General features: G+C 54.1%; 1 protein-coding gene across 2 annotated transcripts; it reads right to left on the bottom strand.

Annotated features, from left to right (window-relative positions):
• Positions 1-350: 350 nt before the first annotated feature.
• On the bottom strand, positions 351-16,270 carry CDX1 (caudal type homeobox 1). 2 transcript variants are annotated; one of them, XM_004280356.3, is made up of 3 exons: positions 15,743-16,257; positions 1,923-2,068; positions 351-1,374 (listed from the first exon to the last, which is right to left on the bottom strand). In XM_004280356.3, the coding sequence occupies exons 1-3, from the start codon at positions 16,173-16,175 to the stop codon at positions 1,168-1,170; spliced, it is 786 nt and encodes a 261-aa protein (XP_004280404.1). In that variant the 5' UTR covers positions 16,176-16,257; the 3' UTR covers positions 351-1,167. The 2 variants fall into 2 exon arrangements, with proteins under 2 accessions (XP_004280404.1, XP_049563506.1); XM_049707549.1 differs by lacking the exon at positions 351-1,374 and having other exon boundaries at positions 1,529-2,068; positions 15,743-16,270.
• Positions 16,271-16,513: the final 243 nt, after the last annotated feature.

Here is a 16,513-nt window from a genome sequence, read left to right on the forward strand (position 1 = left end):
TTCTGGGTGGCAAGGACTGTACATTCCCTGGGCCCAGCCATGCCTGGCATACGGGGTGCCCAACGAATGTCATCTGTTGAAAGAAAACCCTGAGTTGAAAGTATTTGAAAAATTCAAAAGACTGAAATATTGAATCTGATGATTCTGCTTACAAAATGGACTTAAAATTCAACAGTCTCATAGCCTTACTCTAATGAGGTCCTGTTTTGATCTTTCAGAAGTATTTTAAAGGTGACCTTGTGGTAGGCCTACAGAGACTAGGAGAGACTATGCAGTTGCTGACAAGGGCAAGGATGATTTACACTCCTTTAACATTTTCCTTTCATGCTATGTATAATGATTTTCATACATTTTTAAAAAGAGAAAAAAAATTTTATTCTTGAAGCTGCATTCAAGAGATTCCACTCTCTGGGCAGCCCCTTGCCCAGCTGTGAGTCTGCTTGGTCCAGAGAAAGTTCTCTGGGGGCTCCTTGCTGGGCCCTGAGGGACAGCCTGGTGGGGTGGTAGAGACTCGGCAGGATGGACTCTGCCCCTCTGTCCCCGTTCAGAGGCCTTCCCCACAACCTGGGATCTCCACTGAGAATCTGAGTGAGGGAATATGGCTCTGTAGCCCAGAACCTCTTGCTCAGGCCCAATCCTGTGGGCTTTGCGCTTTGCATCCAGCCTGGAGAGGGTTTGGTGCATGTTACGCCAGGGCGGGGGGTGGGGGGGCAGGTAGAGGTGAGGCTGCAGGAACAGGCAGGTGTGAGCTGACACCCTCCCCCCTCCCCGCCTCAGGTCACGGTCTGCAAGCCTTCCATCTTCTCTCGGTTCCATCTCCTTTCTCCAGGAGTCTAGTCCCTACAGCAGCCTCCCACCTTTGACCCTCTGGAGGAGGAGCTGGGTGGCCCCCTCACCTAGCCCCCTGGGGATTAAGACCTCCCACCCCAGGCTCCCTTGTCCGCCTGAGGCCTAGATCACCAGAGCTGGAAAAGGTCCTCATCCAGCAGGCTCGCTGCACAGATGGGCCCAGGGGACGCAGGGGCTGCGTGGGTGGTTGGTCCAAGGTTACTCAGCAGGTCAGTGGCAGGGCTTGGGACTCAGACTAGGCCTCCTGGGCCCCCACAGGAGCCACATTCCTAGCCCCTGAGTCCTCAAGGCCCCCAGCCCACAAGGCTGGTCGGGGGGCTACGGTAGGTACTCCTCCTTGACAGGCATTGGGGAGGAGGTGCCCAGGAGGCTGGCGGAGCTGGGGCACAGGCCCCCCAGAGGTGGCCCAGCTGGAGTGGCGGTGACATCGTGGGCGGGCGGGGGTGGCTGTGAAGGCTGCTGCTGTTGCTTCTTCTTGTTCACTTTGCGCTCCTTTGCCCGCCGGTTTTGGAACCAGATCTTTACCTGTGGGGTCAGAGAAGAGAGATGGGGTGGGCGGTGGGGAGACCGAATGTCAGAACAAGAGGAAGGGCAGTGGAGCTCTTGTTTTTCGATGTGGTGCTTGGGGCTTCCCACTTGCTCCGGCTACCCCAACTGTTCATGGACCCTGAACACGTTCTCCCCCTCTGGAACTTGCTCCCCTACTCTTAAGACAACTTCCTCTGTAACCCTCTTCCTCTCCATCTTCCAAAGCCATGCTCTAACACCCCTCCTCCAGGAAGCCTTCCCTGTTCTCCCTGTGACCGTTCCCTCCTCTGGATTTAAACAGCACTGATCAAAGCCCGCTGTAGCCTATAGCTAATCAGGCCCCCATGCTCCTTTTGGTGGTCAGGGATATTGGGTTTAATTGGCCGGGGGATTGGCAGTAGCTCAGTTTCTATTGTGTTGTATGACCATGGCTGGGAGACAACCTCTCTGTTCTCCTCCCTCGACTGAGCTCCATAATCTGCCTGGCAGCCTGGAGGCCAGACTCCCGGGACTGCTCCTGTGGCTGAGGTGGGAGCCCCACACACCTGACGTTCAGTGAGTCCCAGATTGGCGGCCAGCTCTGACTTCCGCCGTATGGTGATGTAACGGCTGTAGTGGAATTCCTTCTCCAGCTCCAGGCGCTGGTGGTCGGTGTAGACCACGCGGTATTTGTCCTTGGTCCGGGTCTTACCTAAGAAGCAGAGGTGCCAGGAGGAGAGGTGAGTGGGGAGGGGAGCTTGCAAAAGGCCAAGGCAGGGCTCCTGGGGGAAGAACAATCCAGGGCCGCTGAAGAAGGACCTTGAGGGAGTAACAGTCATTCTCCCAGGCTCAGGCTTCGAGACTCTCGACCTAGGAGGCAAGCACTGTTCTCATGCCCATCTGGGGGGCCCTAAGGCTCAGAGAGGGGAAGCAACTTGCCCAGGGTTACCCAGCAAGCAGCGGGTGGAGTTGGGGGTTTCAGCCCAAGTCTCCTGACCCAGAGCCCTACTCTGACTGCCAGGCCCACCCGCTTTCGTGCAACAGTTCCCAGGTGTGGCTGCAGAACAGACATGCGGGGAGCTTGTGAAAAACACAGCTTCCGGCGTGTCACCGAGAACGTGAAGTAGAAAGCCTTGGCGTGGAGTCTCCATTTTCACAAGCTCCCAGGTGGTTCCAATTTGGGGCTCCTCAGACCGCAGGTCTGAGCACTAGAGACTTGGAGGAAGGAACACCTGGCAGCAAGGGTAGCTTGAGATAACGAGACGTCAGCTGCTCCTCTCTCCTGTGCGCAAGGAGAGCAGGAAGGGCCGCCACAGCCGGAGGCCGAAGCAGGAAGCTTGCAGGAACCGCCCTGGGGTATCTGCTCCTCAATTCCTGTCAAGTGCCTGGTGGTTGGTGGCCGCACAATCAAACAGAAAGGACTGGGGCTGCCGGTGGCTCCCCAGGACCTGTCAGGCTCCTCAGAAGGCCCTGGTTCTAGGCTCCAAGCCCTGAGCTGGGGCTGCACCAGGGGCTGGGGACCGCTCTGCCCGGAGCCATCTACACTCCAGCCTGTGCCCAGGCACAGAGCAGGAGTACTCAGATCAGCCCACAAATATTTACTGAGTTCCTGCTGTGGCCAAGTGCTGGGTGCAGCAGTGAGCAAAACAAAAAGTCCCTGCCCTCGTGAAGCTTAGGTTCTAGTGGAGGGAGATGGGCAAAAATAAAATAAATATGGAAATTAGTTGATATGTTGATTGATGATAAGTATTTCAGAGACAAAGAAGGACTGGGAATTGAGGGAGGAGTGAGGCTGTGATTTTAAATACAGTGGTCCATGAAGGCCTTACCTTGAAGGGGAACTTAAGCAAAGATCTAAAGGAGGTGAGGGAAAGAGCAATGCAGCTGTCTGGGGAAGAAGTTCCCAGGCGGAGGGAACAGTAGGTGCAAAGGCCCTGATGGGGCGCATGCCTGCCGCATGAAGAGTAAGGAACAGTGAGGAGGCTGGTGCGCCCGGGGTGCCGTGAGCCAAGGGAGCGGACAGGTCGAGCTGGGCCTACGATCCCCGGGAGGGACTCTGGGTTTTAGTCCGTCTGGGACAGGAGCCATTGCAGGCTTCTGAGCAGAGGAGACAAGAGGTCTGATGGAGGATTTAAGATTACTCTGGCTGTTGCATGGAGAACAGATTGGTGAGAAGGGGGACGTGTGGGGAGACCTGCCATAACCCAGGCAGGGTTGGCTTGACTTCCACACGAGGCTCAGCCTGGGGCCCGGAAGTGGATTTGAGGACCGACTGGGTTAATGTCAGGGATCTCTTTCGGGCTGGGATCAGAGGTCCGTCTGGAGAGAATATTAAGAGTCATGCTTGGCCTGGGCTGCTGTGGGGGCCGGACTCAACACCAGTTTCCTTGTAAGAAGCTGAGCCTGCGGCTATAAACAGGAGGCAGGCGCAAGCACTTTTTAGACCCACCCATGTGTCCCACCAGGGCATGGCAGGTCTGCATGACCATCGAACCCATCCCACTTCAGCCAAGGGCCCCCGCAGCAACCTGGCCTTCACCTCCCTGGCCCCAGCTCTGGGCCTGCCCGCTCCTCGGCACCCCTGCGCTAACCACCCCCCCCCCCCACCAGTGCCGGTCCGGCCCACACAGCTTGGCAGGCTAGTGCTGGGCTCCTCAGAGCCAAAGGGGTTGTGGAGAACAGGAGACAGCACATGTTTCTCGGCTCTTTTCCCTGGGCTTCCTGCCAGAGCAGCAGAACCACACTGGACTCTTCCACAACCACTGACCTCAGCCCACTGCCCGACGCAGCACAGGACAGCCTCGGCCCTTGGCCAGGCCTAGCCCAGGAAAGGGACAAGGGGGTGGCTGCCGAGGCCTTGGCTCCAGATGGGGCCCCTCCTTGACCTAGAAAATTCAACGCCGGCTCAAAAACTGTTCTGCCTAATGCACCACCACTGAAACCCAGCAGAGCTCTGAACCCACAGCCCCACTGGGTTCACTGGGCTGAAGCCAGAAGGGGTCATGGGAGTTTAGTCTCCTCCCACTTTATAGATGAAGAGACTGACGTTCAGGATGGTTATACAGCGTCCAGAGGTCCAAATAAGAGAGGCCTTGTGAGTCCTTCTAGTCCAACCTCCCCGTACAGTCAGGGTCATTGAAGCCCCAGGGTGCTGTGGACTTGCCCAAGGCCATTTCACCAGGCCTGCAGGTCTCCCTCCTGCTCTAGTGCACAGCTCCTCACCCCACCAGATTCAGGGTCCACAGAGACTGCTATAGGGCCCTCTAAGCATTGGCAGCAGAAGCTCAAACAACAGACCACCCATCTACTTGTAATTCTGGGAAGAGTGGGTTCAGACCATGGTGAGGGCAGATTCCTGAAAGCCCTGGGCTGGGGCTGGATGGTCCACAGGTTGAAAATGCCTAGAAGATTCACAGCCTGAGGTAGGGGGAGGAGGCTCCCTGCCCACCCAAACCTCAGCCTGAGAGATTATAAAGACACCCCCCCCTTCCTTCAGGCACCCAACCCTCGGTCCCATCCTTCCTGACGAGCAAATGGGGACCCACTGCACCCGTTTCATAGTTGGGAGAAATTGAGGCTCAGAAAAGGGCACTTGCGGAGGGCCATCCTTTCTGGTGGTGGTACAAACCTGGGCTCAGGTTTCCTGACCTCCAGCCAGGCTCTTTTGGGTCGGGGGATGGAGGGAATTAGATGAGAGATGGGACTCCAGCTGCATAGTTACTCCTCTCTGCATAGTTGCAGACTCTAGCAAGGCTACCAGTGAAGACCCAGCCTACAGGCCCTGTCACCCCTTCCCTGGACCCAAGAGAAGGGCTGGTGGGCTCAGGAACACATCGGCCACTTCCATCTGGTGGAGTTGCTCAAAGCACACAATTTTATTGCTAAGAAAATGGCTCTGCCCAAAACCAAAATGTTTGATATCGCACTGTGTGGTCCAGGGAGTCCCACCTGCCGTCCAGAAGGTGATAATGGGAACATCCTCCTTGGGGCCCAACTTGGTGATCTCAGCCTCATTTAACATGCACATGCCCTTTGACTCATTAATCCCACTTCTAGGGATCAATCCCACAGAAAAATGCCCAAAGAGGTAGCTGTTTCAAATAGCACAGAACTAAGGGCAATGTACATGTCTATGAGTCAGGACTGGTTAATAAGATAAGAGATGGTACATCCATGGAGAGGAGCACTACACAGTCACTAAAAAGAAATTCTAAAGCTCTGTAGGTGCCAATATGGAGCAATTTCTAAAAATATATTGTTAAGTTTAAAAAAAGGTAAAATGTTGTAAATAGTATGTTGCTATTTTTGTATAAAAATGGAATACACACACACACACACACACACACACACATTCAAACATGTTTGTGGCCCAAGTTCTTTCTGAAAGAATACACAAGAAACCAGTAATGGGGGTTGGCGTGCCTTGGAGAGGGGACTAGAGGCTGGGGAGCCATAGGTAGGAGGGAGTCTTTGGGATGTTTAAATTTTTACCATGTGCGGATGTGAATTTGTATTTTTAATGACAGTCAGGAGCCCTGGGCTCCAGTCCCAGCTCTGGGCCAGAACTCCCCACTGCCATGAGCAAACCTCCTTTCCCCTCCTGCGAACACCTGTGCCACCCTGGGGACCCAGGAGAGAGGGGGCAGGGAGGTGCGTGACAGTGGTGGGGCAGGGAGAGCGCCCAGGATGAATGATTTACAGGCCCTTGGGACACTGGGCCTAAGAGGGAAGTCCGGGCTCCTGTAACAGGTGTCTGATGGGAGCCAGGCCACTCCCAGCCACCTAATGAATAACCCTCTGGGCCAGATGCCAGTGCGAGTAGGTGGGAGGGAGGGTGGGAGCCCCCCTAGCAGCTCTTAGGGGTGAAGCATGGGGAGAGAAGAGCCTTGGATAACTGTGCAGATGAGAGGCTTTCTCTCTGCTCTGGCTGTGGGTTGTGAGGAATGGCCCGTCCATATGCTCAGGCTGCCATGGAGGTAGCAAACTTCCCATCCCTAAAGCACGCACAGCAGAGGTCCTGGGAAGCGCCAGGCTGATGGTTCTAAATACCTGACCAGTAGCCTCAGAATTGCCTGGGAAGCTTTTTAAAAGCACAGATTCTGGCCCAGAAGTTCAGACTCAATGGGACTGAAGTGGGCCTCTGGGATTTGATACTTGAATAGCTCTCCAGGTGACCCTGACATGTGGTTGTTTGGGCAAGTAGACCTCCAGGGCTGCGCCAGGCAGCTTCTCAATGGCTGGGTGATCTAGGACACCTCACCTCTCTGAGCCTCAAATTCTGTATCTATGAAATGGGGCTAATTATTATTCTAATAATGGTCAATATGTCCATGTGTCAGGCACTTTGCATCCATCTCTCAACAACCTACGAAGCTGTGCGACTGTTATCCCTAGTTTACAGATGAGAAAACTGATTTTCAGCAAGGTCTGCACATCTGGAAGGTGGGATTTAGCCCAGGTCTGTCTAGACTCAGAAACAGCATTAGAACCTATGGCCCAGTGTAAGGTCTCCCATAATGATCTCCAACCCTCGGGTGTACAGGGGATCACTTGAGATGGATGGATAAATGATGCCTGGCACAGTACCTGGCACACAGTAGGTACACAGGGCAAGGTAGATCTTATTCATTTCCATGGTGGGATAACCACAGGACAGGGATCCTGGGAAACGGATCTGAGCAATGGGCTGTGTGTTGGATGAGACTGTTTATTTATAAGGTCCCTTCCAACTTGGAAACACGAAGTTGCCAATGTTTGTTGATGCTCTGATTATATTTGTTATTATTGCTGAAAGAAGTCTAAGACTGATTTCCCTGTCTGAGAGTCTAGAAACTGGGCCTGCCCAGCTGGAGGATAGAGGGCAGGAGCCTGGCGGTCTGCAGTGGGGCCTCCCCATCTATCCTGGACCAGAGTTCAGCCTCTGCCCCCAGGGCGGGTTAGGTGGCTCCAGGAAAATTGAGTGGCCTCTGGGTCAGCATTTCCTTTGACCTCTTCCTGCTGGGTTTGTGGCCCTGAGGGATGACACTGCCAGCTCTGGCCCTAGGGCTTGGAACACAGATCCACGACCCCTCTCTGTGTGGTCCAGCCCCACTGGCTGTAAATCAAAATCCCCACAACCCCGACCGACACACACACACACACACACACACACACACACACACACACACACACAAAGGAATGCACATATGCATGCATAGATGCTTGTTAAAAATACATATTCCCAAGCTCTCAGATCTATTGCATCCTGGTCTCCCTGCCATCTTTAACGAGCCTACCAGAGGGGATTCTGAACCACCAGCTCCCAGTTCTGTGCCATCTGTGTGGCCTTAAATAAGTCCCTTCTCCTCTCTGGGCCTCAGTTTCTCCTGTGCATCAGAAGAAGGTTTGGTGTCAGCTCCAAGGGCCCTGTAGATTCTGAACTTCTGTGTAGCTCTGAGTCCTCCCTTAAGGACCTGGGCCCAGGTCTGCATCCTTAGCTAAAGGACTCGACAAGTGATTGCATTTCTCTGGGCTTTCCTTCCCTCAGGGAACAGAATGGGTGTGAAAGCAGTTTGCAAAGGGCAAAGAGCTATGGACACGACAAGGAAAACTGAGCTATTTGCACAAGTGCATGTGGGAGGGATCCCTTGGGAGAGGTAGGAATGCTGCCTGATGGGGAGCCGCAGGGCAAAGAACATAGGCCTAGGGGTGGGGAGGTCTGGCCAGGCCACCAGCCGGACATGTGATGTTCAGCTTGGACCCATTTCCTCAACTGTACTACCAGTGGGTGGGACTTCTGCTGCAGCAGCCCTGACCCACCCAGTTCAATGGTGGACGGATATCCTCCCTGGGCAATGAGGCTCTCTACTGGGCCCATGACTGGTCCTTGTTCTGGCTGGTTTGCCAGTCCCAGGCTGCTCTAGCACAGTTCCTCATTCACCCCTGCTCATTCCTGGAGCAGGGGCGAGGCTGGCATGGGGGCAGGGGTGCGATGAGAGGAGGATAGGCAGGCCAGCCACACTCGGGCCCTGTAGCCTTAGGCAAGTTTCTCCACCCCACTGTCACCCTCCTTCCTAGTCACAGCACTCAGTCAGCACCGCCCCCTCCTCCTCCCAGGCCTCTACCCCTCTCCTGTCTTCTCAAGAAGGTCCACGATCTGACTTGGCTACGAGAAGCAGTGAAGAGGACAGAAACTTCAGAGTCAGATAGACGCAGTGGTTCTAACCCAGTCAGGCCAGGTGCCAGCAGTGGGAACCCAGGCAAGTCACTGAACCTCTCTGAATCCCAGTTTACTCATCTGTCAAATGAGGACAGGAATGCCTCCTTTAGACATGGTAGCTGTGGAGATGAGATGTGATCATTTCCTTAACAAGGTAGTTAGTAATAAAAGCTATCTGTGACAATGATGAAGAAAAAGGAAGAGGAGGAGGAAGAAGAAGGAGAAGATGATGACTGCAGAGACAAAAGAGGCAAGAGAGATTCCTCAGTGGAGAATAAGGAGCCCATCTGGAATGGATTACATTCTAGAAACTCTCGAGAGGGATTTTCCTGCACTGTCCTGTATGACAGCTACTAGCCACGTGTGGCTATTTAAATTAAAATTAATTAAATGGAATTAAAAATTCAGCTCTTTAGTCACACTAACCATATAGCAAGGGCTCAATAGACACGTGTAGCTAGTGGCTAGCACACTGAACAGCATAGATATAGAGCTATAGAAAGTTCTGTTGGACAACACGGCTGGACCAAACTCCCAGCCAGGGCCAGATGCTCACACCCGCACAGCATACGTAACCAGACTGCTTGGACTATCTACAAAGCAGCCTGTTCTTGCATCCGTCACCCATCTATATTCTTCCCAGGATTTTCCACAAGGGGCACCAGAAATAAGGGGCACCCTTGGCCTAGAACAGCCCTTCTAAGAGTTGCAAGCAGCAACTGCATCCCTTCACATCTTCTTCCGGGTTGAACAACTTGAGGCCACCAGCTGTTTCCTGGTGGAGTTCCCAGGCCTCTGCCCTACCCTGGCCATCCTCCTCTGGTCTGGAGTTGAAGTTCCTGACTAATCATCCACAGGCGTGGGACGTGAAGAGTCACATTTGGGGCGGAGGTGCAGGACGGGGCTCTGGACTCCAGCCCTTTTCTAGCTCATTGAGGAACCTTGGCAAATCCCCTCCCCTTGGTTCCTGGCTCCCTGAATGCTCTGCGAGGGTAGAGACCATGCCACCTTGCTCATTTGGTTCCACAACAGTGCCAGACACACACAGCGAGTGCTTGATGAATCCTTGTTAAACCTAACACAGACCTACCGCTTCCTGGTCTTCTCGCAGTAAATGGCCCCCATCCTCAGGCCACTCAGGCCAAAAGCCTAGGTGGCCCTTCCCCCGCTTCCCACATCCAATCCATCAGCTGGTGGCTCAACCTCTAAAGGACATCCTTCTGTCCAGCTCCACTGCTCCCACAGCCTTAGTCAACGTCACTAATCTAATGGAGAAATGTGCTGTTCTGGGGTCGAAAATACCTGCACTTGAAAAAATAGCGAGTACTCAATAGATGCTAGTTCATTTTATTATTACTGTGGGAGTTGCTCGGTACTTATTTGTTAAACAGTTCATTCCTGTTTTTCATGGGTGGGGGGGTAGATTAAAAACAAACAAATGAAATAATTACGAACTGTGATTAGTGTGAAGGAAAGCAATGGAGCTGAGAGCTAGATTAGGTGGCGGGAGGCGGTGGGGGAGGGAACCTACTTTATTTAGCTTGGGGCAGGTAAATGTCACCTCCTGGAGGAGGTGACATTTAAGCCAAGATATGATGGTTGAGCAGGAGGTTTCCATGTCACCAATGGGGAACAATATCCCAGGAAGACAGAACAGCATGTGCAAATGCCCTGAGGCAGAGAGCAGCAACAGAGGACCAGCTCTGTGAGGGACCCTGTCTGCTTGTTCTGGCAGGAATCTCTAACACCTAGCAGAATGTTTGGCACAGAAGAGAGACTCAGAGACTATTACCGCCTGCCTGCCTACGTGACTGAATGAAAGAGGCATGTGATGAGCCTGGAGAGGCTAGCAGGGCTTTGAGCCCTGGGGTGAGGGGTTTGGATTTGACTTCGAGAGAAATGGGAAGACATCAGAGGGGGTTGAGCCTGGAGTGTCAGTCTCGGCTTTCACCAACGCCTGCTCCCTCTCTCTGGTGATGCTGAGGGATCTATGTGGCACATCCCTATAAGGTTGATGGGCAAGTATGGCAGGGGGGGAGGGCTTAGCATGTGAACAGGGTGCCGGACCTGACTCCAGATGTAAATGTGTCCAAATCCCAAGAGCTCCAGGACAGAACCTTGAGGGGTCATCTCATTAAGATAATTCCTCATTGACAAGCCAGGCTTGCTGCTAACAAAGCTGTTTTGGACCTTCAGAACAGCTCCCCAAGCTCTCTGCAGCAATACGTGCCTAAGTGTGCGTGTGGGGGAACACCCAACCGAAAAAAGCCTTCTGCCACCTTCTAACTGGGTCACTCCCCGCTTCCCAGGTACATCTGAGAGATGAGGTGTCAAATGGAGTTTCTGCCTTGAGAACCAGTTTTAAACAGCCCGGCACCTGCTGTGCCCATCCTCCCCCTCCAGCCTCTTATAGCTCGTCTCTGACTGGCCTCCTTTTCCCCACCTAGACGGGAATGCACATGGGGAGGGGTCTTGGGCTCCCATTCTGAGTGCGTTGCTTTATTTGATAGATGCTCATTAGGCCGTAGAGTCTAGGTTTGAACCCTGTGCAGCAGCATCCCAGCTGTGTGAGCTTGGGCAAGCCACCTCACCCTCTCTGAGCTTCATTAACTTTATCTGTAAAATGAAGCTAATAATAGCTCCTCACACCTCTTAGAGTTGTTATGAGACGTAACTGAGATCATCCATGCAAACTTCTTGGCACAGTGCCTGGCACATGGTAAATACTCAGCTGATGCCACAGTTATTAGCTTTATTGTGAGCTCCTACAATGTGCAAGGTATGGTGAGAAGGACAGGACTGATTAGCACTGCTCCTTGAGGGGATAACAGATGGTAGATGGCAGGGATCAACAAGACAGTCAGTGATAAATGTTGTTCAAAACAAGGGCCTGGTACAGTGTGTGTAGGGGAGGGAACCAAGGAGGGCTTCCTAGAGGAGGTGGCCTTGGAGAAAACGCAGCATTTGACCTGGTAAACAGGTAGGAGAGGGAAGGGAGGGCAGTTCAGGTCAAGGGACCCATAATAGAGAGGCAGGGAGTGCGAGGTGTGTGCTCGCGTGCACCTGCTAAGGACTGGTAGAGATGGTCCCAGGCACCAGTGCACTGAGCACCTACTATATGCCAGGGTCAGGGCTATGCTCTACTGGCACCATTGCTTCAAGGTGTAATCTTATTAATGTTACAGTGGAAGAAGCTGAGACTCAGAGAAATGATCCAAATTAACTCGCCTGTGGCTAATGCAGCTTCTGACAGAAATGCAATCCCAGGCCTGAGGCTCCCAAGCCGGACTCTTAACTGTCCCAGGTAAGCATTTCTGTATCTCGGCAAACTAACGGGAGAGTGGCTTCAAGAGTGGGTTGGGGCCAGTTCTCAAGAGGGCTCTGAAATGGACCTGGATTTTACAGCAATGAAACGGCATAAAATGAAGTGGCAATTCCATGGCAGTGGGAAGCCATGGTTTAGAGGGCGGCTAGGGCATCGGAGAGAGGCTGAAGGTGAGAGGCCAGGTTGGTGACTGTGGCAATGGGCCAAGGGAGAGGGTCTAGGATGTGGTGGGGAGAGGAGGGTTCATCCCCTCCACGGGCCTCAGTTTCTCTATCTGAAAGCTGATGGGGATGGACCAAGATCTAAACCCTGCTGCAAGAGTCTCATCATCTGAGCGGACATCTCCCGACTTGTATGAGACCTCAGCCACCCCAATGGGCCATTAACCTGTGAAAAACTATTCACAAGGAATTGGAGGCTGAGCCTTCAGCAGAAGGATAATTTAGAACCTTCCTAAGGAAAATGCTGATATTTATAGATGCAAACGGGGAAGACAGAAAAAAAAAAAAAAAATAGAGCCCCTTGTAGTCATTTCCTATCCTGGCCTCAGTCAAGTGAAAGTCATCACTCAGAACTGGTTAATGGACAACATAACAGCCTCTCCCACATCTTCCCTGCCCCCTCCTTAGGGAAAGCTGGCATCTTAGTCCCAGCCTCAGCAACGCCAATTCCCCAGGTGAGGATGGAGTACTGTCCCATCCATGGAGTAGGGAGAAGGGGGCAACCAGGCTTCCACCACTGGCATGAGCTGCTCGGCTGGACAGTCATGGGTCCCATCTCCAGGTTGAGATCTCATCTCTCCCCTCTTCTCCCAGAGCTGTCTTACTGTTCCTCACACTTGCCCTGTTCATTCATTCAACAAAACGTATTGAGCACCTACTAAATGCCACACACTGAGCTGGGTGCCTGGAATGTAGCCATGGGTCAAACAGACATGGTTCTGGACTTCATAGGAGTTTACCTTGTCAGTGGGTGCGGGAATAGACAACACACAAACTCACAAATAAGTAAGTTAGTGCTCTGAAGGAAACATGGCAAAGATGATCAATGGGTATTGGTGGGGGTTGCCTACTTTGGAACATCATGGAGGACCTCTCTGAGGAGGTGGCCATTAAGCTAAGACCTGAATGGTGAGAAAGAGCCTGCAAAGAGTCTGGGGAAAGAGTTTTCCAGGGAGAGGGAACAGTATGTGTACAAGACCTGCCTGCAGTAGCACATACAGCTTTGTAGACCTCAGGAAGGAGTGTAGATTTTGCCCTAAATATAATGGGAAGCCACTGGAAAATTTTAAACTCACTCATCCAACATATATCCCAGCCCTGCCTCCACTTGTGTGAACCTGGAACATGCCTTAAAACCTCCAGGCTTCAGTTTCCCATCTGTATGTCTGTTCTCTAACTGTCCAGTTCAGATATTCTAGAATGCTAGAGGCACAGAAGAGGGAAGAAGGGGCAAGAAGGGTCCAATAAGAACAGGTGACCAGCAACATCTGGGGAGATGGCATGCACTGACCTTCCCTCTGCTGTCCCAGACAACAGCCTTACCCGGGAAACACCCCCAGAGACCCTGTATCTTCATTGCCCAGAAGGAGAAACTGAGGCCAAAGAGGAGAGGGGCTTGGCCTCTCTCTCACGGAGGGTCTGTAACCCCACCCCAATTCTGACCCCACCTCCAGAGTCAGAGTCAGATGCTGCCTGAGTGGACAGGTAGCAGCTTCTACCTTCGAAAAGGCAGAACGGCTCTCACCTGGCTCCTGGGGTGGCCGCTTTCCTCCGGAGCTCCCAAACTTCCCTTGGCCCTTCATTTTAGTTTCTGGGAGTGAAGGTGGAAAGGACTTTTGCCTTTGGGCAGAGTTACTCCTAGGCCCCCTATGTGCCCAGGGACAAGTGTTTCCAAATGACTTCCGAGACCAGAGGTGAACTGAGTTCGGCAGCTCCAGTGCCCAGAGGGACGTGACTTGCCTGACATCACACAGCCTGGAAGCTCCCCAGGGTTCCTGCCAGTCCTCTGACCCCCACCCACTGACCCACTCTCTCCCCCTCACATAGTGCTGGCCTCTCTCCAAGTCCCCGCCCCTGGGGAACCTCCCCATCCATCTCCAAAGTCGCCTGATCAGCAGGAAGTAACAACCAGAATAAAGGAGCAGGAAAAGTGGGCTTCCTTCTTCAGGGAACAGACACAGAACTGCAGGACCCTGAGGGTCAGTGGCCCCAGACACTTCCTCTCATATAATCTAATGAAAATTCTCAACCGAGGTTTATGGGTAAAGCTTCTGGGGGCCTTTAGAACCCCTGAAATTGTTTGCCTGATTAGGAAACACTTTGTTTTTCTAGGGAGAACATTTATACTTCCCATCAGATTTCACAAAGGGGTCCTTTTGTAACTCAAACAAAGGTACAAGACCCTTCCCTCTCATGGGATGGTGAAACTGACACTCAGAAAAGATGGCTGGTTTAAGAGACGCTGTTCAGAGGAGTAGAGCACAGGCTTGGTCATATCCCAGCCCCACCATTTACTGCTCATGTAGGTATAACTATACTTGCGCAACTCTGTAACCTCTCTATGCCATAGTTTCTTCCTCTTGAAGACGGGGGTGATAATAGCACCTATGATAAAGTTATAAGAATTAAAAGATATCAGGTCAGTGCTCGCTCCGTTAGTAAGTGTTCCATAAACATTAGCTGTTATTATTTAGCCAAGGCCAGAGACAAGTGGCACAGCTGGGACAGAAACCCCAGTCCTCTGAGGCCTCCGGAGGCAGACAGGAGGTTCTGTGTCCCTGGGACTCCCAAGGAGGTGGTACAAATACAGCCAAACCCGTAGCTGCTGATCAGCCCTCCCCAGCATCTGCTGGGAGTGTGTGGGGACATGGAGGTGAAGAGAGAGAGGAGGTGGGGGATGTCCTAGGCTCGCTCCCAGCTGGGGGAAAGGGAGGAGGGGCTGGACATCAAAGGGTGGGCAGGCCAACTTCCCGCCCCTAAGGCCAGGTGGCCTTTGTCAGGACAGGCCGGACGCAGTCGGGACAATGGGTATCATGTTCACTTTCTGGCCGACAGGAGTCACTACCGAGCCAAGGCCCAGCCTGTTACATGACAAAGGGGGGACCTATGAAGGAGGTCAGGCCGCCCCTCATTAAAGCTGAGCCTTTGTCCTGCCCCCTCCCCTGCCTTTGAAGAGGGTGGATCCAAGAGGCCTGCCTGGGGGCAGAAGGTTCACAGGCTCAGGAGCCAAACAGTAGCCACCTTCCCAACTGCTCCTACTTTCCCCTCCCCCAGGGTCAAGAGTTCAGGGCGGGCCCTGGGATGGTAAGGTAGGGACCCTTCACCACCACCAATCTAACCAAAGAGGGCTCTTTTTTAGTCCAAATGATATGACCCACCGATCTCTTCGTTGTATGGATGGGGGACTGAGACCTGGAAAGGAAAGTGACTTACGGGTGTTCACATAATCGGTGCATGTCCTTTGGGGGTTTGCAGCCCCTCTTTGGGGCTGGGATAGGGGTGCATGAAACAGATGACCACCAGGGCCAGTGTTGCTAAAAGTTTACCCTGGGATAAAGGTCTGGGGACCTGTGTCTAGTTCCGGCCTTGCCACGCAACCACAAGGCATCGTTCTTCATGGCTGGGGTCTCAGTCTCCCTGTCTACAGGGAAAGACAGCGTGTGCTTCCCAAGGCTCCAGGATTCAGAAGGGGGAAGCTGAGAGAACAGCCCGCAGGGACAGAGTCGGGGGTGGCGGGCACACTCTGGAACCCAAGCAGGGCCGGGGCAGAGGTCAGACAGGGGGCGGCCGGGGCCTCGCTCTAGCACCTGCCGGCGCCCAGGGGAACCGTCCAGAGGCGCAGGGTGAGGGAGGGGTGCTTACCGCTGCCACCGCCGCCTCCGGCCGCCACGCTGCGCCGCATCCACTCGTAGGGCGTCCGCCTTTGCGCTCCGGGCGAGGACGGTGCGCCTGGGCCGCTGAGGGGCTGCGCCAGGAGACCCGGCCCAGGCCCCGGGGGCGCGGGCACCGCGCTAAAGTCCGGAGGGGGCCCGAATGCCAGCGGGGCCGGGCTGGCGGTGGAGGCCGCGGGGCCCGGACTGTAGGCGGCGGCCCATTCGTCCTTGGGCGCAGAGAAGGGCGTGCTCCAGGCCGCAGGGGGCACGGGGCCCGGCTCCACGTGAGAGTAGCCGGTGAAGTCGGGGTACTGCGGAGGCGGCGGGGGACCGTAGGCTTGCGGGCCCAGGCCGAGACTGGCGGGCCTGGCGGGGCCGGGGTACACGGGGGATTCCTTGTCCAGCACATAGCCCACGTACATGGTGGCCGCGGGGCCCCCCGCGCATGCTGGGCCCTGGAGCCGCCGCAGCCGGCCGCCCCGACGAGCAACTGCTCACCTGAACTCCCAGCCCTGCCGCCGCCGCCCCACCCAGGCCTTTTATAGCTCCGGGCCGCCACGGCCCCAGCCGAGGCGGGTTTGCATTTCAAAGCGGGGGGAGACTCCAGGCCGCGAATCAAAGGGGGAAACCCGTCGGGGGCGGGGGGTTCAAAAGGAGACAAATTGCCGCCCCAAGCGGGAGGTGGACGCCGGGGCCAAGGGGGGTGGGGGGCGCGGAGGGCGCATCCTGAGCGAGCATCGAGGCATCGCTAGGTGTGGGA

Source organism: Orcinus orca, chromosome 3 (assembly GCF_937001465.1).
Source record: "Orcinus orca chromosome 3, mOrcOrc1.1, whole genome shotgun sequence".
NCBI lineage: Eukaryota > Metazoa > Chordata > Mammalia > Artiodactyla > Delphinidae > Orcinus > Orcinus orca.